At 33.3% G+C, this 19,554-nt stretch overlaps 1 protein-coding gene across 1 annotated transcript; it reads right to left on the bottom strand.

Annotated features, from left to right (window-relative positions):
* Window positions 1-3,848: 3,848 nt before the first annotated feature.
* Window positions 3,849-19,486, bottom strand: LOC140060800 (uncharacterized). Its single transcript, XM_072107150.1, has 22 exons — window positions 19,343-19,486; window positions 18,947-19,038; window positions 18,554-18,708; window positions 17,981-18,111; window positions 16,725-16,860; window positions 14,802-14,902; window positions 14,025-14,176; window positions 13,352-13,517; window positions 12,861-13,042; window positions 12,611-12,712; window positions 12,163-12,234; window positions 11,940-11,990; window positions 11,009-11,073; window positions 10,511-10,651; window positions 9,755-9,977; window positions 9,125-9,171; window positions 8,851-8,892; window positions 8,328-8,517; window positions 7,536-7,778; window positions 7,098-7,216; window positions 6,448-6,567; window positions 3,849-5,903 (listed from the first exon to the last, which is right to left on the bottom strand). The coding sequence occupies exons 1-22, from the start codon at window positions 19,428-19,430 to the stop codon at window positions 5,762-5,764; spliced, it is 2,760 nt and encodes a 919-aa protein (XP_071963251.1). The 5' UTR covers window positions 19,431-19,486; the 3' UTR covers window positions 3,849-5,761.
* Window positions 19,487-19,554: the final 68 nt, after the last annotated feature.

Below are 19,554 nucleotides of genomic sequence, written 5' to 3'. Positions count from 1 at the left end.
TTTTTATTTCCCTGTACTACACAGGGATTTTTTCAAAAAATGACAAATTTTCGGCCTTTTTATTTTTCGATGAAACTGGTTACTATAGCACAATTGGCATGCGCAGAACCCATTATTCGACTCTGCGCATGTTTATTATGCTATAGTAACCATTTATGCCAAAACTGGTTACTATATAGCACAATTGACATGGGCAGAACGCATTATTCGACTCTGCACATGTTTATTATGCTATAGTAACCATTTATGTCAAAAGTGGTTACTACAGCACAATTGATTTGCGCAGAACCTCTTATTCGACTCTGCGCCTGTTTATTATGTTATAATACCGTAAACATTTATGTCAAAAGTGGTTACTATAGCACAATTGACATGCGCAGAACCCATTATTCGACTCTGTGCATGTTTGTTATGCTATAGTAACCATTTATGTTAAAAGTGGTTACTATAGCACAATTGACATGCGCAGAACCCATTATTCGACTCTGCGCATGTTTATTATGCTATAGTAACCAATTATGTCAAAAGTGGTTACTATAGCACAATTGACATGCGCAGAAAGCATTATTCGACTCTGCGCATGTTTATTATGCTATAGTAACCATTTATGTCAAAAAATAAAAAGGTCGAAAATTGACAAATTTTCGGCCTTCTTGTTTTTCGATGAAACTGGTTACTATAGCAGAATTGGCATGCGCAGAACCCATTATTCGACTCTGCGCATGTTTATTATGCTATAGTACCGTAACCATTTATGTCAAAAGTGTACTATAGCACAATTGATTTGCGCAGAACCCATTATTCGACTCTGCGCATGTTTGCTATGCTATAGTAACCATTTATGTCAACAAATAAAAGGGTCGAAAATTTGCCATTATTCGAAAATTATAGTACAGGGATTTTTTTCAAAAAATCACCAATTTTTGGCCTTTTTATTTCCCTGTACTATACAGGGATTTTTCCAAAAATTACAAATTTACGGCCTTTTTATTTTTCGATGAAACTGGTTACTATAGCACAATTGGCATGCGCAGCACCCATTATTCGACTCTGCGCATGTTTATTATGCTATAGTAACCATTTATGTCAAAACTGGTTACTATAGCACAATTGACATGGCCAGAACGCATTATTCGACTCTGCACATGTTTATTATGCTATAGTAACCATTTATGTCAAAAGTGGTTACTATAGCACAATTGACATGCGCAGAACCTTTTATTTGACTCTGCGCATGTTTATTATGCTATAGTAACCATTTATGTCAAAAGTGGTTACTATAGTACAATTGACATGCGCAGAACGCATTATTCGACTCTACGCATGTTTATTATGCTATAGTAACCATTTATGTCAAAAAATAAAAGGGTCGAAAATTTATCATTTTTCGAAAATTTCCCTGTACTATACCGGGATTTTGTTTCGGCCTTTTTATTTTTCGATGAAACTGGTTACTATAGCACAATTGGCATGCGCAGAACCCATTATTCGACTCTGCACATGTTTATTATGCTATAGTAACCATTTTTGTCAAAAGTGGTTACTATAGTACAATTGACATGCGCAGAACACATTATTCGACTCTGCACATGTTTATTATGCTATAGTAACAATTTATGTCAAAAGTGGTTACTATAGCACAATTGGCATGCGCAGAACCCATTATTCGACTCTGCGCATGTTTATTATGCTATAGTACCGTAACCATTTATGTCAAAAGTGTACTATAGCACAATTGACATGCGCAGAACCCCTTATTCGACTCTGCGCATGTTTATTATGCTATAGTAACCATTTATGTCAAAAAATAAAAAGGTCGAAAATTGGCAATTTTTTTCAAAAAATGACAAATTTTCGGCCTTTATATTTTTTGATGAAACTGGTGGCTATAGCACAATTGGCATGCGCAAAACCCATTATTCGACTCTGCGCATGTTTATTATGCTATAGTAACCATTTATGTCAAAAAATAAAAAGGTCGAAAATTTGCCATTATTCGAAAATTATAGTACAGGGATTTTTTTCAAAAAATCACCAATTTTTGGCCTTTTTATTTCCCTGTACTATACAGGGATTTTTTCAAAAAATTACAAATTTACGGCCTTTTTATTTTTCGATGAAACTGGTTACTATAGCACAATTGGCATGCGCAGCACCCATTATTCGACTCTGCGCATGTTTATTATGCTATAGTAACCATTTATGTCAAAACTGGTTACTATAGCACAATTGACATGGCCAGAACGCATTATTCGACTCTGCACATGTTTATTATGCTATAGTAACCATTTATGTCAAAAGTGGTTACTATAGCACAATTGACATGCGCAGAACCTTTTATTTGACTCTGCGCATGTTTATTATGCTATAGTAACCATTTATGTCAAAAGTGGTTACTATAGTACAATTGACATGCGCAGAACGCATTATTCGACTCTACGCATGTTTATTATGCTATAGTAACCATTTATGTCAAAAAATAAAAGGGTCGAAAATTTATCATTTTTCGAAAATTTCCCTGTACTATACCGGGATTTTGTTTCGGCCTTTTTATTTTTCGATGAAACTGGTTACTATAGCACAATTGGCATGCGCAGAACCCATTATTCGACTCTGCACATGTTTATTATGCTATAGTAACCATTTTTGTCAAAAGTGGTTACTATAGTACAATTGACATGCGCAGAACACATTATTCGACTCTGCACATGTTTATTATGCTATAGTAACAATTTATGTCAAAAGTGGTTACTATAGCACAATTGGCATGCGCAGAACCCATTATTCGACTCTGCGCATGTTTATTATGCTATAATAGTACCGTAACCATTTATGTCAAAAGTGTACTATAGCACAATTGACATGCGCAGAACCCTTTATTCGACTCTGCGTATGTTTATTATGCTATAGTAACCATTTATGTCAAAAAATAAAAAGGTCGAAAATTGGCAATTTTTTTCAAAAAATGACAAATTTTCGGCCTTTATATTTTTTGATGAAACTGGTGGCTATAGCACAATTGGCATGCGCAAAACCCATTATTCGACTCTGCGCATGTTTATTATGCTATAGTAACCATTTATGTCAAAAAATAAAAAGGTCGAAAATTGGCAATTTTTTTCAAAAAATGACAAATTTTCGGCCTTTTTATTTTTTGATGAAACTGGTTGCTATAGCACAATTGGCATGCGCAAAACCCATTATTCGACTCTGCGCAAGTTTATTATGCTATAGTAACCATTTATGTCAAAAAATAAAAAGGTCGGAAATTGGCAATTTTTTTCAAAAATATCCCTGAACATGGATTTTTTTCAAAAAATAACAAATTTTCGACCTTTTTATTTTTCGATTAAACTGGTTACTATATATGTGCATATATTGCGTTATAAGCATCTTATAGAAATTTTTTTTCGACAATTTCCCTGAACTAATATAGTACATGGACTTTTTTCAAAAAATAACAAATTTTCAACCTTTTTATTTTTCGATTAAACTCGTTGCTATATATGTGCATATATTGCGTTATAAGCATCTTATAGACATATAGTAACCATTTATGTCAAAAAATAAAAAGGTCGAAATATGGCAATTTTTTCGAAAAATGGCCAAAATACGCACTTTTTAAAATACTGTTATTATGCAATGTCAGGATTTTTTCTAAGGACCAAATTACTCCACTCCCAAAGACTTGTAATAAGACTTTGTTTATGTAGAGCATCGTGTGTATAGGTTTGTCTTGTGAACCTCTGAGGGTCCCTAATGATCAGCAATAGCTGGATGGATCACCCTCATTAAATATGGTTAAAAAAAAAAAAAAAAAAAAAAAAATGTGCATATATTGCGTTATAAGCATATTATAGATGTATGGTAAAATCACTGTACAGGGAAATTTTCAAAAATGGCAAATTTTCGACCCTTTTATTTGTTGACATAAATGGTTACTATAGCATAATAAACATGCACAGAGTCGAATTGGGTTCTGTGCATGTCATATATGCTATAGTAACCAATTTTTTGGAAAAATTAACTTATAGATCGAAATTTGGCCATTTTTCAAAAAAAAAGTCTGCCAGTACTATAGTACAGGGAAATGTGCAGAACAGATCATGTGATTCTGTGCATGTCACATCATCGTTGAAAAATAAAAGGGTTGAAATAATAACTACAAAATAATAATAATAATAATACAGTGCTCATTAAGATTTTTTTAATGATAAAATCAACTGAAATGTAAGTTAATATCATATTAACAAATTCAAATACCCTATACCTGATATTTAAATAAATATTATAAATAGATCATCTGAAAATAAGTGTTTTGAATATATATATACAATTAATGTAATATTGGCCACTTGCTTAACAAGGCACTAACAAAAAATTTGTCTCCAAATGTAGACATAAAACATGCTTTAAATCCTTCTTAGATTAACAAATATATTTAAGGGATAAAATATTTTGATTGGTTGCACAAAAAGTAGGTGAAAATATTAATATACTAGCACATATGCCAACGCTTTTGATTCACACAAATAAATTACCCTAAAGATCAACAGATTTCATTTCATTGGTTGAATACGTATGACAGGCTGTGCGTTATCTGGATCAATCATAATTAGGTTTTTGGTAAATGATTTTACAATTTTGTGCAACGAGAAACTGGTGAAGGTTGCACATTTGAAAGCCAATCTGTAATGTGGGCTGTTGATTACAAGATTCTCAGCATCACATTTTTTAAATGAGCAAATTATTGACTAAAATTTTTCTTTCATGAGGTGTGTTATAAAACAAATAATGATAATAATTTTCTTTGTTGGAAAAAAAAAATAATAATAATAATAATAATAATACGTTGACCTTATATATGACACTTAATACACAAAGCTTCTATGAGCGCTTCACATTACTACCCTAGTCATTTTTTGGATCAAACAAGTCTCGAAACATACTACCAGAGTGAGTGAGTGGCCGAGCGGTTAAGACAGTGGAACCGTAATCACGTAGCCATAACATCGGCATGGGTTCGAGGCTCACTCACTCCATGGTTCTGGTAGTAGAACGAGTCTTCTCGGATAAGGACCATAAACCGTAGGTCCAGTGTACACATCTAGCTCGTGTGCACTTTAAAGAACCTAGTACATCTTTCGAGACGAGTAGGGGGTTACCCCGGTGTATTAGTACATCACAGCCACTGATCACCAACTGGGCCCTCTGGGAGACCAGTCTTTGACTGAAGAGGTTACCCAGTATAAATATATATTTCAATCAATCCATAATGTTGCAGCCAGTAATCAGCGAAGTTGTGTTTTGGCCTATACCAGGTACCCATTTATACACCTTGGTGGAGATAGGCAAACATAAGTAAAGTGTCTTGAATAAGGATACAAGCAATGCGACGAGAGTTGGATTTGAACTCACAATCTCCTGATCAATAGTCCAATGTCCAACACACTGTGCCACACATCCTCATAAAAATAGACTAGTATATTAAACTAAGCTCAGTCCACTTTTTAACACATGAAAATATTCTATCCATTCCACTCAAAAACATTCGTTAGTTGTATACTACATCAGGCCTATGGTACATTTCAATTGTTTTAAATAAAATTATCGTGCTATGATATGTAATACAGTAGAACACGTACTTTGGGAAACAACTACTATATTCGGTCCTGAAGTTGAGTCCACTTAATAGAGGTTATAATGTATTGTAATACTCTGCATTATATTGTCTGTCATAGTTACCCCAGAAGGAGTAATTTCAAAGCATGGGTTTTGAATCTTTGGTTGGTCCTACTAATTTTAAAAGAATATCTTGAAAGACAGAGAGCGACTCGGTCAGTCCGGATGGGTGGTTAACTTCCAACCAGAGCTGTTTATAGCGTTCAATCAGCAGCAATATTCTGCAACAAATACGTAATAAATTTTAATTAACTTATTATATATATATATATATATATCTGCAGACAGTACTGTTTTGATCTTATTAGATCTCGTCAGTGCAGCTCAGGTTTCGAAATGAAATGTACCGCAGAACTGGCACAATATATATATTTTGAGGCATAATTTTAAGTCCATTTGATAATACTTTCAGTATCACAGTACTGATTTTAAAAATGGATCAAACATATATTGTACAATATATTGATGATTGGAAATTAAAAAATATTGAATACATTACCTAGTAAAAACATTCAAAGATTAAAATGGACCAATGAAAGGCAAAAGAGAATAATATATATTTTCGAATCAATTAATACATTTTCAGTATATCACCGGGCGATTTACAATTACTGTTGTGTATATATATACCTATTATGTACTATCAGTGTACCATGTCCCACATAACTGGCTCAGCCTATATAAATATATATATTTTTTCCATTTGTAAAAACAGCTCATAGAATTATGTTTTTAGATTAAAAATATTAATAAAAAATGCCTTACTTATTTGCAGAATCAGTTTTAGCAGTTGCAGACAGGTTTGCTATGCCTACATTGATGATGCTCAGCCCCTCTTGTTTTTCATTTGGTTTTGTACCAGCTACTAATAGTGATCTAGAAATTCTATCAAATAAAGAATTATGTTAATGACAGTAAAACATCTTATTCAGGGGGACAGTTAATTCCAGTAAAATAAGCAAGGATAATTATAACTGTTAACACTATGCTGTAAAAACATAGATTTACCTAGAAAGCTAGATTATTCACTTATACAAATGAGGGGTAGCGAGTCTAATGCCTGAGTGGTTAAGGCAGGGGCGTCATTTACCGTACCTAAAGAGCCAACAATATTTACATGGGTTTGAGGCCGACTCGCCCCCAGTTCTGGTGGTGGAACTAGTCTTTTCGGATAAGAACTATAAACCGTAGGTACAGTGTACAGTGTCCATGTGCACTATTAAGAACTCAGTTTATTATTTGAGACGAGTAGTGGGTAACCCCAGTGAACTGGTTCACAAAATAGCCCTTCTCAGGGGGATTATCAGCTATCTGGTAGGACAGTGATTAATTTACTATTGGAATTCCTTGGCTACATGTGCCTAAATATATAAAATGAAAAAAATAAATATTAATTAATACATAAAAATACATACTTGCAAGCCCACATCATGAGCTCCACCGTAAGTTGCAGTTCAAGCTCAGACTGCTTAGGGTCAGTAGATGCTACTTTATGCAAAGCATTTTGACACTTGCGCAGGTGTTTCTGGGATTTCTTTAAAAAAGAACAAACAAAAATAGAAATATATTGTAATGATTATAATCAAATAGACTCAAAGAAATAATCTTATAATGACAACATTGTAGAGCCACATCAGGGCTATTTTTTTTTTCTGTTTCTCAAAATTTAATTATGGTATAATTTGTGAAGGATAGGCAAATAAGAAATAATTTATCATTTATTAATGAAATATTACAAAAACTAAATATGGTCAGAGGAGTATGTATTGTTGAATGGATACTAAATGAATAAATAAATGAAAGACAGGCTTGACTAAACGGACTTCACAGATGACCTCATGGCATTCACATACCTGCATAATGTCAGGAGTCAAATGGCTTAACTCTAGACCATCTGGATTATTGATGACCTGATAAAAGAATGATCCTTCTGGAGATGGCAGATTCTTGTAACTGTCCATCGACTGGTTCCTTGAGGCTCGCATCAAGTAGGTTTCTGCCCGACCAATCTCAACTACCACCTGACCAAGTACTGACCGCTCATGATGGCAGATGTGGAGATTGATTAATTCTGGTAGGTTCTGATGAACGGATTCCTAAAAACAAGAATAACTAACATTTAACAGAACATCTGACAATTTAAATATTTGAATGATTCTTTATTTGCATTGTGCCTTTATAACATTTATCTTCAGTGTTTTAGTGCGTTTTACAGTAGGACATCTCCTTAGGGACACCTCTATTAAGGGGACACTCTCTTATGAAAGGAACAAAGGGCAATGTTTTAACACCACGGCCAACCACTATTTAGGATATCCCTATTAAGAAAAATTTAGAAAAACATAGAATCTATGTTATTCCTTATGACCATTTATACACAACAGGGAGCGGATGGACGGTTCCCGCTTAGGATAGATACAGATTCTATGTGGGACAAGCTACATGGCTTTCTGTTTACCGTTACGGCTCATCCATTTAAATTAGCCTTTAAGAAGACATTTATTTGTTCCTGAAGGTGTCCCTTTAATAGGGGATCTACCATAGTGGGTTCGCAGCATAGTAGTTAAAATGCTTGTTACCAATACCATTGTACTACATGTTGAAGACCAAACCCTACAATATCACAGTATCAAACATTTACTCACTAGACTAGTATAGGTATTCCATGCTAAACCAGCCGCAGTCACATAAGCAGGTAAGCTAATCAACTCATGATTCAGGTGGGCGACTCCTGCCCAATCGGTGACCAATAAACCAACTGCACAGTCGTATATCCGTGAACAATGGGTAGCATTGTATATGTTTCGTACAGCTACCTCAGGACAGCCTCCAATACTGGGAAGCAAAAATAAATATTATAAATGTGTACAACATTAACACTGATTTGATAATAGAGAGCTTTTGATTCAAAGATGACAAATGAACAATATAGGTCAGGTCAATCAATGTGTCTTCAGTTGTCATCTTGACCAGGAAACTGTTAAAACTGTGTTGCGTACGGTGGGGAGGCAATATGTCCCAATAAAGACACAAAATGCCCATATGGACATGATGTTGTCATATCACTACCATATTTGGGCACATCACACTTTTTTTGTCAAACATGTTTGATAGTGTAGACAGAGCTTTAGGCACACCTAGTCAAATTTGTTATTCACGTTTACTTACCTATTCCAAGCTTGTGTGCCAGGGCATGTATAAAAACAGTTCCTGTAAAGATAAAAAAAAGTATTTCATATAAGTCTATGGGGTATAAGCTACCATTGCATTAGTTTAACACTGTAGGCCTAGTGTTTACGCTTAGTTACCCAGTTAAGTTGGTTTCATGAACCAAATATCACTAACTTAGATGGGTAATCCACCAACTAAACCAGGTAATTAACAGACCCTCTGTGACCTTCTACCACCTTTTCTGACCTAAAAATTAAAAAAATGTACATACCCAGATTCTGCCACCACTTTTCCAAATTCACTAAAATCATAATCAGCCTAAAATCATTTAAAAAACAAAGAATAACATTGGATATATGGCGCATTATAAATTGTTTGTGGATTATCGCAGAAGAATGATTATCTTTTCATTCTTCCCTCTTCTTCCATATTTTAATTTATCTGTATTTGTAGTGAAAATAGACACTATCACTCAAGTGCCTAGCTTACTACCACAGAATTCTTTGAAATACATTTTAAAGTGGTTTTTTTAATTCAAAATTACTGGAGTTACTGCTGTAACTAAATATTGTTACGGTAAGAAATATTCATATGATTTTAGTTTTAGACGATTATGAGGCAGTCTCTGAAATACACAGCCTAATAACCCTCAAAGAAAGCTTGTTAATCGATGGCAAACAGGTTAAAGAGCAAAGAAAATGTAGTTGCAACAGTAACTGCATTAGAACAATTTTGACATGGTCCCTTAGAATACCAGCTTACTACTACAGAATCTGCTTTGAAATATTTGATGTTAAATTTATTTATTTCCATCTTTAATGAGGGTGGCCAATCCAGTTCCAATGAAGGAACTGATCTTTAAAGGCTGTCGATGTTTTAAAATGACTTGTTTTTAGCATACCTCGTAGCCATACTCCATTGCAATACTTCCACTAGGGAAGGCTTGAATGTCTTGCGGTGAAGAGTGCAGTATGTTAGCACAGTATTGTACAATATGATGATCACTAACACCTATCAGCTTAAGCTTGTCACACAGGCTTACAGTTTTAAGGTTGTCACTGTCCTCCTCTTTATTGCTTGTAGGAAATAACAGGTTTGTAATCTGTGGACCAAAGTTAATGAACCTAGTGCAGAAAAAAATATTATGGTAACATTAAAAAAATACTGTATAAAAAAATTGATGAGCAAGGTATCAGGAATATAATATGCAATAGATAGAGCGTCAAATCTCGGATAGAAAGTGCTTTAAAGATATGCATAATCAAGAAAAAGAATAATTATATCTATCTTATATTGGTGAGGGCGTGTGGCTTATTGTGTTGGACGTTGAACTACTGATCAAGAGATCGAGGTTCAAATCCAAATCTCGACACATTGCTTGTATCTGTAGGCAAGATATTTTACTTATGTTTGCCTCTCTCCACCCAGGTGTATAAATGGGAACCCGGTTAGATCAAGACACAACTTTACGCTGATTACTAGGTGCATTATGGGAGTAAGTTTCCATACGTGTTTGATCTAAAAAAATGACCGGGGTGATACTGTTCAGCGCTTAGAGGTTTCACAACATAAGGCGCTATATAAATCCAGGATATTATTATTATTATATGATGTAATATCAATAGGTTATAGAATACATATTAATAATTATACTTACTTTGTTGAAGGAAAACAGGAGATAATACTTTGGATTAGTTTACATTGCTTCAGGGTGAGGGCGCTGTTGTTGAACATGTCTATATGAGGAATAAGCTGAACTTGCCTACTTTGGCAGTAGATGTCGATGTCTAACAATTCACTGGAAAATAACGTTGTTCAATGTATGTTTTATTCACAACATTCCACAGTATATAATTGAGTAGCATACCGTATAAACTGACAATGTAAATGTACCTTTTTAAATTAGATATTCCATTTTTTTATTTCGGAATCTCTGGTCCATAGAAAGTAAAATTACATAAAGATGAAAAAAAAAAGAATAAATAAAAAAAATTTAATAAATAACAAAAAAAAAAAATAAACTTGGTGTATATGATTGACAATATCAGTTAAATGTACCTTGACATATACATTCTGACAATATTGATTAAATGTACCTTAGTGTATACATTCTGACAATATTGATATGTGCATTGTGATAATACTGAGTACATACCTTGGTGTATACATTGTCACAATATTCATACTGGAGTCTTGACCAATCATCATGTATAAATGTAACTAAAAAATCAAAAATATTTATAGTAGTAGTATACAGTAGTTGATTCGCCTGTGTATGTTTGTTTGTTTGTTTGTTAGCAGGATTACTCGAAAAGTTATTGCAATAACTTTACCAAAATGAAAATACCGATAGATATGTGGTCAAGGACCACTTCATTAAATTTTAGAGGCAATCCGGACCATGGTTCCAATTCTCGACCACTTTTTAGTATTATTTTCAGACCTGCTAGTGTTAAAAGATAGGACCGAATTTTCAAAAGCCGGCGAGCAGTCTTAAAGTAACAAGTAAACGGAAATTGCATTTTTTTACAAGAAGCAAGAGTTGAAACTGAAGCTATTGTTAGTTGAAAGTCTGGTTACAAAACCTTTAAACCAAACTCGCATACACATGCTTGTAGTGAAAATAGCCTAAATCACACACATCATTAAGACAAACACACATATTTTTATTTTTCCCGGAGATGTAGGAGAATTTTACAGTAGACGGAGGTATGCACTTTCGGAGTGGCTTTCTATTTTTTGTTTCTTTTGTTTATATGCGATATTTTATGTTCAACTTCAATTTATTTATATAATGAATTGCAATAATAAAGTTCAAGATCAATAAATGTTCAATAGGGTTTTAATGACACACTATACATTGCTGTTGTTGGCATTTGCTTCTAGTGCGGGTCACAGTTATTGTTATAACTGAATAATAAGGTCATCCATAAAGGCCAATTTACACAGACGAGCAGTAACAGTAAGCGGAAAACCATGCAGCTGGTCCAATGTAAAATCTATCCTGTTCTATTAATATTTTTATTACCGTTACCGTTCGTCTGTGTAAATTGGCCTTAAGAAAGCCTATTGGTGTTTCAACTCACTTGATTAAATTTAAGCAAAGACAAAGTGTCAACTAATGACAGTAGAAAGTCCTGTAAAAAGAAAAATATTGAAATTAAATATTTGTAAATACAAGTAAATTAAATGTTTGTGTTGACTTTAACTTTAAATCAAAATAATAAAAAAATAATAACTCATTTAATAAGCAAAATAGTTTTTCATATTAATGGTAATTTAATGTATAAATGAAAAGAATTACTGTACCAGTTTAGGAACTCTTCCACAAGAAATGTCAAACATTACACCTCTGTACATGACATCTGGCCAATCAGAAATCTAAAAGAAATTTAAATCGATAAAGATGAATTGTTCCCTAAAATCATGAAAAATAAAGATTAATAAATCAGATTTTGAATAGGCCATTTTGCAGTTTTAATACAGTTATTCACTTCTGTAGAAAAAAACCAGTTAATTTTAACCAAAAACCATTGCCTGACAGGAAATTTAGGTTTGTTTTTTTTTAAATTACATTTTTTTTAAGGAAAATTATTTTTTTTTTTATTCAGTTTTGGGTCAAAGTGAATAACTATTATGTGCCATTATAATGGCATATTAAAAGAAATAAATTTAGGGGAATAATATATCTTTAACCTTAACTTCAAGCTTATTTTCTAGTGTAAATAACTTCATTACAATCGGAAAAAAAGGTTACCTGTAGAGAAGGAATGCCGCCCTCTTTACATAAACGAATAATCTGAAGCAACGTACATAAACAGTTCCACAGGCCTGTAGAATCACTGGCTGTCATTTGAATCTACAAAAAGTAAAATAAAGTATGGTATTTTAATCTCATATGCAGATATATTACGTCAAATGTAAAAGTTCATAAATGCTGTAATTTTCATACATACTGCAGTTTGTGTGCCATCAGTCTCAGGCGATTTACAGACAAACAGACATACCTGATTATGATTGATTGTAAGTCGATAACTCTCATCTTTTCCAAAGAGCATACGATTGAGACTACAAACGATGTCAGGTTTTGTACTTGTAAAGTGGTTGGTTGTTTCTAAAATAAGGTGATAGCCTAACTCCTCAAAAGATATACTTATGGTATTCCATATGTCAGCCAATGCTGGCAGACCTAAGGAGAAGGGAAAATTACTTATAAAGTTAACAAGCGATACACTGACTGTCCAAAACTGGTCTTCTGTATCTCCATATATAGCATTACTGTATATATCCAGAATCATAGAAAATTTATCACATGTGGTACCTGTATTATGTTAAAGATAGGTAGATAGAGTATGATACAGGCATCACATGTGATACATATATAACACTGTAAATTTGCTTATTTTATTTTTATTTAATTTCAACAATAACTTACTTATGACACTGAACAAATGATACATTAGTGAGAATAGGCTGATGATGATAAGTATACTCTTACCATACTTTGCAGAAGGTATTATTTGCACTTTGATGTTCTCTGGTAAATGTACAGGGTTGCCTTCAATCTCCATCAGACGTTGTGGTTGGGGCCACAGTTTGTCTAGTCGAGCGTCATTAGTTGAATCAGGTTGTTGAAACATGGGCTTTGAAAATGACTCCGACAACTAAATAATAAGAGATACCACACTATAAATAAGGGAGAAAAACTAACGCAATCGGTTATTATTAACCCAGGCATTAATGGGAATTACTGGTGGCTAGGTAACATCCATAGCAGGTCTGAAAACCAGGCCAGATCCAGGGAGGGAAGTGCTCTTCCCACTTTTGAAAGCTAAAATGAAATAATGACATTTTTAATATCTAATTTAACATCATTAGAGCTCTGTCGCTTTGAAAAACTCATGAATCTTTCTCTGAAAACCCAGTACATTTTTTTAGACACATAGGGGGTCACAATGTGTACTAGTTTGTATAGTCTGATTCAATTCAATTCAACAAACATTTATTTTAGTAAATGCCATACAAATAATACAGAGCATAAAATAAGGACCAACCTAGAAGTAAACTTGTCTCAGTTGGCCCTTTAATGGTTACAAAAAATAGCAATTCTTTATTTTAAAACCACAGCCAAATAATAATAATAAATTTGCCAATAGGAGGGCCAAACTTACTGCATCAATTGATGTATCTTCTGGCGAAATCAACACCTCAGCTGTTGCTGCTACAGCAGGCGCTTTCGTCTGCTTATTTTTGCTCTCATCTTTTTTTTCTGCAGTACGTTTCTTGGTCAGGTCATAATCTGCATTAAAACTTTCTTCAATTTCTAAATAATAACAAAAATAAGAATATATATGGGTCAGCAGATTGTCCAGTTATCTTTGATCTTTTTTTGTTACGTTGTCCTATTATATATATTATATATTTTTGCTTAATTTAACATTTCAGTTATTTTTTATATTTCACATTTTCTTATTCAGATTTTTAGTCTTATGTAATTAATTTTATTTTTTGGTTTTTGTTTTTTTTTTACTTTTCTGTTTTGTTGTATTTTGTATATTGTATCTGTTCTGAGGGTCCCAAATGACCAGCAAATGCTGGATGATCACCCTCATTAAATATGGTTAAAATAAACAAAAAATAAAAAATCTTTGATTAAGTATGGTAGCAATAAACATTGTTAGTGTACGATTACATGTGTTGGTGCTTGTCTTTGTCTACACTATCAAACTAGTGTGACGTGCCCAAATATGGTAGTGATATGCTTAAATATGGTAGTGATATGACATCATCATGTCCAGATGTGCCCAAATACGGTGGTGATATGCCCAAATATGGTAAGTGATATGTCCATAAATGGGCACACCACATTTTGTTGTCACATAAAGTTTGATAGTGTAGGCAAGGCTTTAGAGAACATAACTATTCAATGAAATGTAACTCAGTCTTACTTTCATTTTCAATGTGTCCATTCAGAAGTCCATTTTTCAGGGCATTTAGTAAAATCTCATTGTCACCTGCAACATCTAAAGGTGACTTGCCTTCGAATTGACTGTAAAAATGAATAAAAATTACTTAAAGCTTTGTCTACACTATCAAACTTTTGTGACAAAAAAATGTGGTGTGCCCATTTATGGACATATCACTTACCATATTTGGGCATATCACCACCGTATTTGGGCACATCACCCATTTTTTTGTCAAACTAGTTTGATAGTGTGGACGGAGACTTGAAAATCAACCTGGACAGTTGGCCAATTCAACCAAAAAACGCAAGTGCACGTTCCGAAATGTACACATTTATTTCTTTATCTGTGTACAGAATTGTAGTGGCAGTGTGAGGTGTTTAGTAGACCATCCAATTATTGATACCATTTTGTCATGCCAAGTGTTTTGTTAATAACAGATAAAAAAATCCTGCTAGCATATTTTATTAAACTGTATAACTATAATACAGTGAACAGTGAAATAATCTATTATAGTGTTATAAATTTGTAGGGAATCTGTTTGTAGTTCATTTTATTTGTAAAAAATGAAATTCATGTTGACATACAATTGCTCAAAATTATTAAATAAAAGTGAAGTTTGATGAGCAAATTGAACCCCCCGCATCACAGATGAACAGAGCCACATATCGATGTTACTACCTGCTTTCAATAATGTATTAGCCCTTAAAAGAATTTTAACAAACACCCTGGTCAGCCTTTTTAAAACTATGTTTCCTAATTCCACGGTGAGCTAAGAATGCAAATGCATCCAACTTAAAAAAGCATATATCAACATAAATGTAGCCATAAATTACCTCATTTTGAAGAAAGAAATGAATTAAGGTGTGTCCTACTAGTAAGAACAATCTAAGCAGTATACCATACAAGCAGTTACCATATGGCTTGGGTTCATACCACAAATAATGCACAAACAACTACTATTGTTATTAAAGCACAGGTATTAAGTCAAGGTGAGGTCATTATACCTATTTAAATGTATACCTGGCTATTGTATTCTTAGAACCTGTATTGTGTAACTTGAAAGCACAGTTATTGAGCTAAAGTCATTGAGGCATGACTTGTTTAAGTACTTTTCATTGACTGGTCTATTTCTGTTATTTGTCTAGGTATATATCACAATGTTGTGAGGTGGTTTCCCGAATGATCGCATGATCAAAACGGTACTGGGTATGATCAACTAGCGTTCGTGTTCCCACCTAATCATCCATTCATAGAAGTACCATGGACTCCATGGAAGTACTGATGAAGAAGTCAATCTGTGGCGACAATAGAATGGACCCGTGACCTGACTATCTTCGACTTTTAAATAATAGAAAGTTTTGAAAAATGTGTTTGTATGTACGTTGTATGATGTGTATGCTTATTGAAAAATTGTTGTAGTTTTTAAATACTTTGTAAAAGTTGCGAAAACTGTTATTTGATCGTTAGTTGACGTGTAAATAAAATAAAAAAGCATGCAGCTAATGTCACGGTTAAAACCATAGCCAGAATTATTGTGGCTTTCGAGTACTGTAACTGTTTAAAACTGTTATTATAATACAGTCAACTCTCTCAATACCGGACACCTTTGGGCTGACTGAATGGTATTGATATGGTTTTAATCGTAAAAATAAATTTGGGACTGTTTGAACTTCAAGAAAAGTCTGGTATTGGGAGAGTTTCTGTTTTTCAGAGGGCACGGTATTGGGAGAGTTGACAGTACTTTAAAAAATTATTTTTGCATAATTATAAATTTTGACTGAACAACAAATACACATGTGTGCGGGTTTTGTATATAATCTAGGATGTGGTACCGGAGTAATATATTCTATGGACTAGTAGTTTAAATTAAGACATGTTGACGAAATAAACAAATGATTATCTTACCCAGTTTTGGCTCGTATTTGAGGGTTGGCACCAAACAGAATCAACTCTCGTATAATATCGACCTCTTTACGCAACACCGCATCATGTAAGGGAACAGTACCATCTTTGTTCACGTGGTTGACAGCTATACCATGGTCTATAATTTAAAATATGATAAATAATGTTAATATTTAACTGCTATTTTGTCGTCAGGAGGCTAAAGTTAATTGGTTTTGTGCTACTCTTAAAGGTGTATTGTCTCCAAAAACATGAAAAATGAAGACTTATTTCATAGTTTTAATAAATTTAATCATACCCATAGAAAAAAAATGTTTTACCTATAAAATAACATAAAAAATGGTTAAATTCAACCAAAAATCCATTGTCTGGCAGCCAATTTGACTATTTTTTCTTTAAATTACATTTTTACAGGTAAATACATATTTTTTTAATCCAATTTTTGGTCAAAGTGGATAACTATTATGTGACATCAAAATGGCATATTCAACCAAAAATTGTTTAAGAATTATTTTTTCAGGGTGACAGTACATCTTTAAGTAATTGTACTGTATTCTATACTACGTATGAAGGCTAGTGGTCTGTTGGTTCCATTGAACACTTGTATTACAAACTTAGCAAATAGATGAAAGAAATACTCCATACAATTCACAGCTGACAATACTAGTATTTTCCTGTCTAATTAAACAATTCATATATCATAACAAAGGATATTATAATTTTAATTTACATTTAAGTAATCTGATACACTCATGATGGTTGGCTTGTTTGGTTAAAGAAATTAAATATTTAATACACACAAACATCTGTAATATGGCAGACTTGCGTATTTTAGACTTGAGGACTAATATTGTGCTCCCGATTTTTTCCACATTTTCTCCCGGATTACAAAAATAACTCAATTTTTATGTATGTGTCATTTTCTGCATATAACAAAAGGCTAACACACAAGAAAATTTACCATATTTAAGCCATTGTACAAACCATCTGTGGTCCTAATTTTTTCCTCAATGGAAGGGGGATTCCCCTCACATAGCCACCACGCAATACCACTTGTGACGTCACACACTGTACTCCTTACCTCTTGATATTAGATAAAGGGCACTGTTGATCTAAAAAAATACCACCTGCCGTTTTTTTAACTTCAGATGTTGGCATGTATGATATGGTCATGTACCAACGTCACCATCGATTCAAGAGAAAGAGGGGGCGGGGGACATTTAACTTGATTGAACAATAACAAAATAAAAGCACTTTGCCTAGTAAACACTTGACCATTTTCAGATTACTATATGATGTTGCCCAGTGTAGAAGTGTGTTGCCACTACCCTCTGTGTCTACAGTGTCCAATGACAGTCCACAGTCTATTAGGTTACAAACAAGTGTATACCTAGTAAACAAAAACACACTTTTTTTATTATTTATAAGCATCTGCTAGTAGGTAATTATTAACAAGACATAAACAGAACATGAACGGAATTCATGACAGTCTGATTAAACCATAGTTAACATACTTCCACAATACAACCCGCATTAGCGTTGGTGCAAATTGATATTTTAGGATATTGTAGGTTGGTTTTGTGGGTTAGGGTTGCTATTTGGCTTATTCCTACTGAAATTGTTTCTTTTTTTGTTTTTGTATAATTTGTATATGGATGTACTATCCGAAATAAGGAAATGAATAAATGAATAAAAGTAAACATGTAAATTTACAAAACAAAAAATAATACTTTATATTATTTATTATATAATATTAAATATTCTATAGAATGGATTAAAAATATATTTATAACTAACTCTAAATAAAGGACAAAAACTGTTAGCTTTTTCACCTATTTTGTCCAACGGCCTGAAAAAATGCATCATTGAATGCTGCTCTGACATTGGGTGTATCAACGAGGTCAAAGGCCAGTCTATCTTGGTCATCTTTAATTGTTGGGTCGCTTCCAAACATTAAGAGAGTACGAACAATATCAGCTTGTCCATCCTATAGTAGGAAGGAGGAAAAATAAATAAATTTTGCTGAAGGTAATTACAAATAATATAGTAGAAATGAAACCCACCCAGATGAAGTTTTTAAATGTAGTTGATAATCATAATACAATGCAGTGATAATGTATAAACGAACAAATGTACGAACAAATTTTCTAATAGGATAATATCTACAGACTTAATTTTTTTTCCAAACTTTATTTAAAAGTCCTTAAAATATCCAGATTGTAAACCTTGCAAGCTTGGTGTAGTACAGTTCCTTCACCAACAAAGTTTGAATTTAAAACATCTAATACTTTGATAGCACCTTCATCTTTTTCTTCACCTAAAAATAGAAATAAATTAATAGCTAGTAAATATTTTTCTACAATCTACAGGACAGCCTTTGAAATTCATCAAACAAATAAAAGGAAAAGACAACTTTATGAAATTTTAAACCAATTGTTTTTTCGTCGTACAGTTCCGTACTTTAAACGTGTATTAATAAAATTTTACATTGAATACTGTATTCAATACTAAAAAATAATATATTTGTGGGACGAATCGACCATGCTGGGCAAACTGCCATTGCCCCCTTCTTCTTCACCTCGTCTCAGCTCAGGCGACAAAGCAAAAGCAAACGGACTCACATTCGCTCGCAGCATGAATCAGCGATCTAACTATATCAGTTCTTCCATTTGCCACGGCTGTACGCAATGTTTCTACAGCTTCTTGCATTTCTGTCCTCAAACAGCACACAGTAAAGTGACACAATTTCAGGCTAGGCCTAAATAAAGAAGACGACCGGCGAAAAAAGGTAAACAAGACAAGTGTCGTGTTGGCTCTAGTCTTGCCTATCCAT

The sequence above is a fragment of the Antedon mediterranea genome, chromosome 10 (assembly GCF_964355755.1).
Source record: "Antedon mediterranea chromosome 10, ecAntMedi1.1, whole genome shotgun sequence".
Taxonomy (NCBI): domain Eukaryota; kingdom Metazoa; phylum Echinodermata; class Crinoidea; order Comatulida; family Antedonidae; genus Antedon; species Antedon mediterranea.
This window is presented reverse-complemented; position numbering and strand designations above follow the sequence as displayed.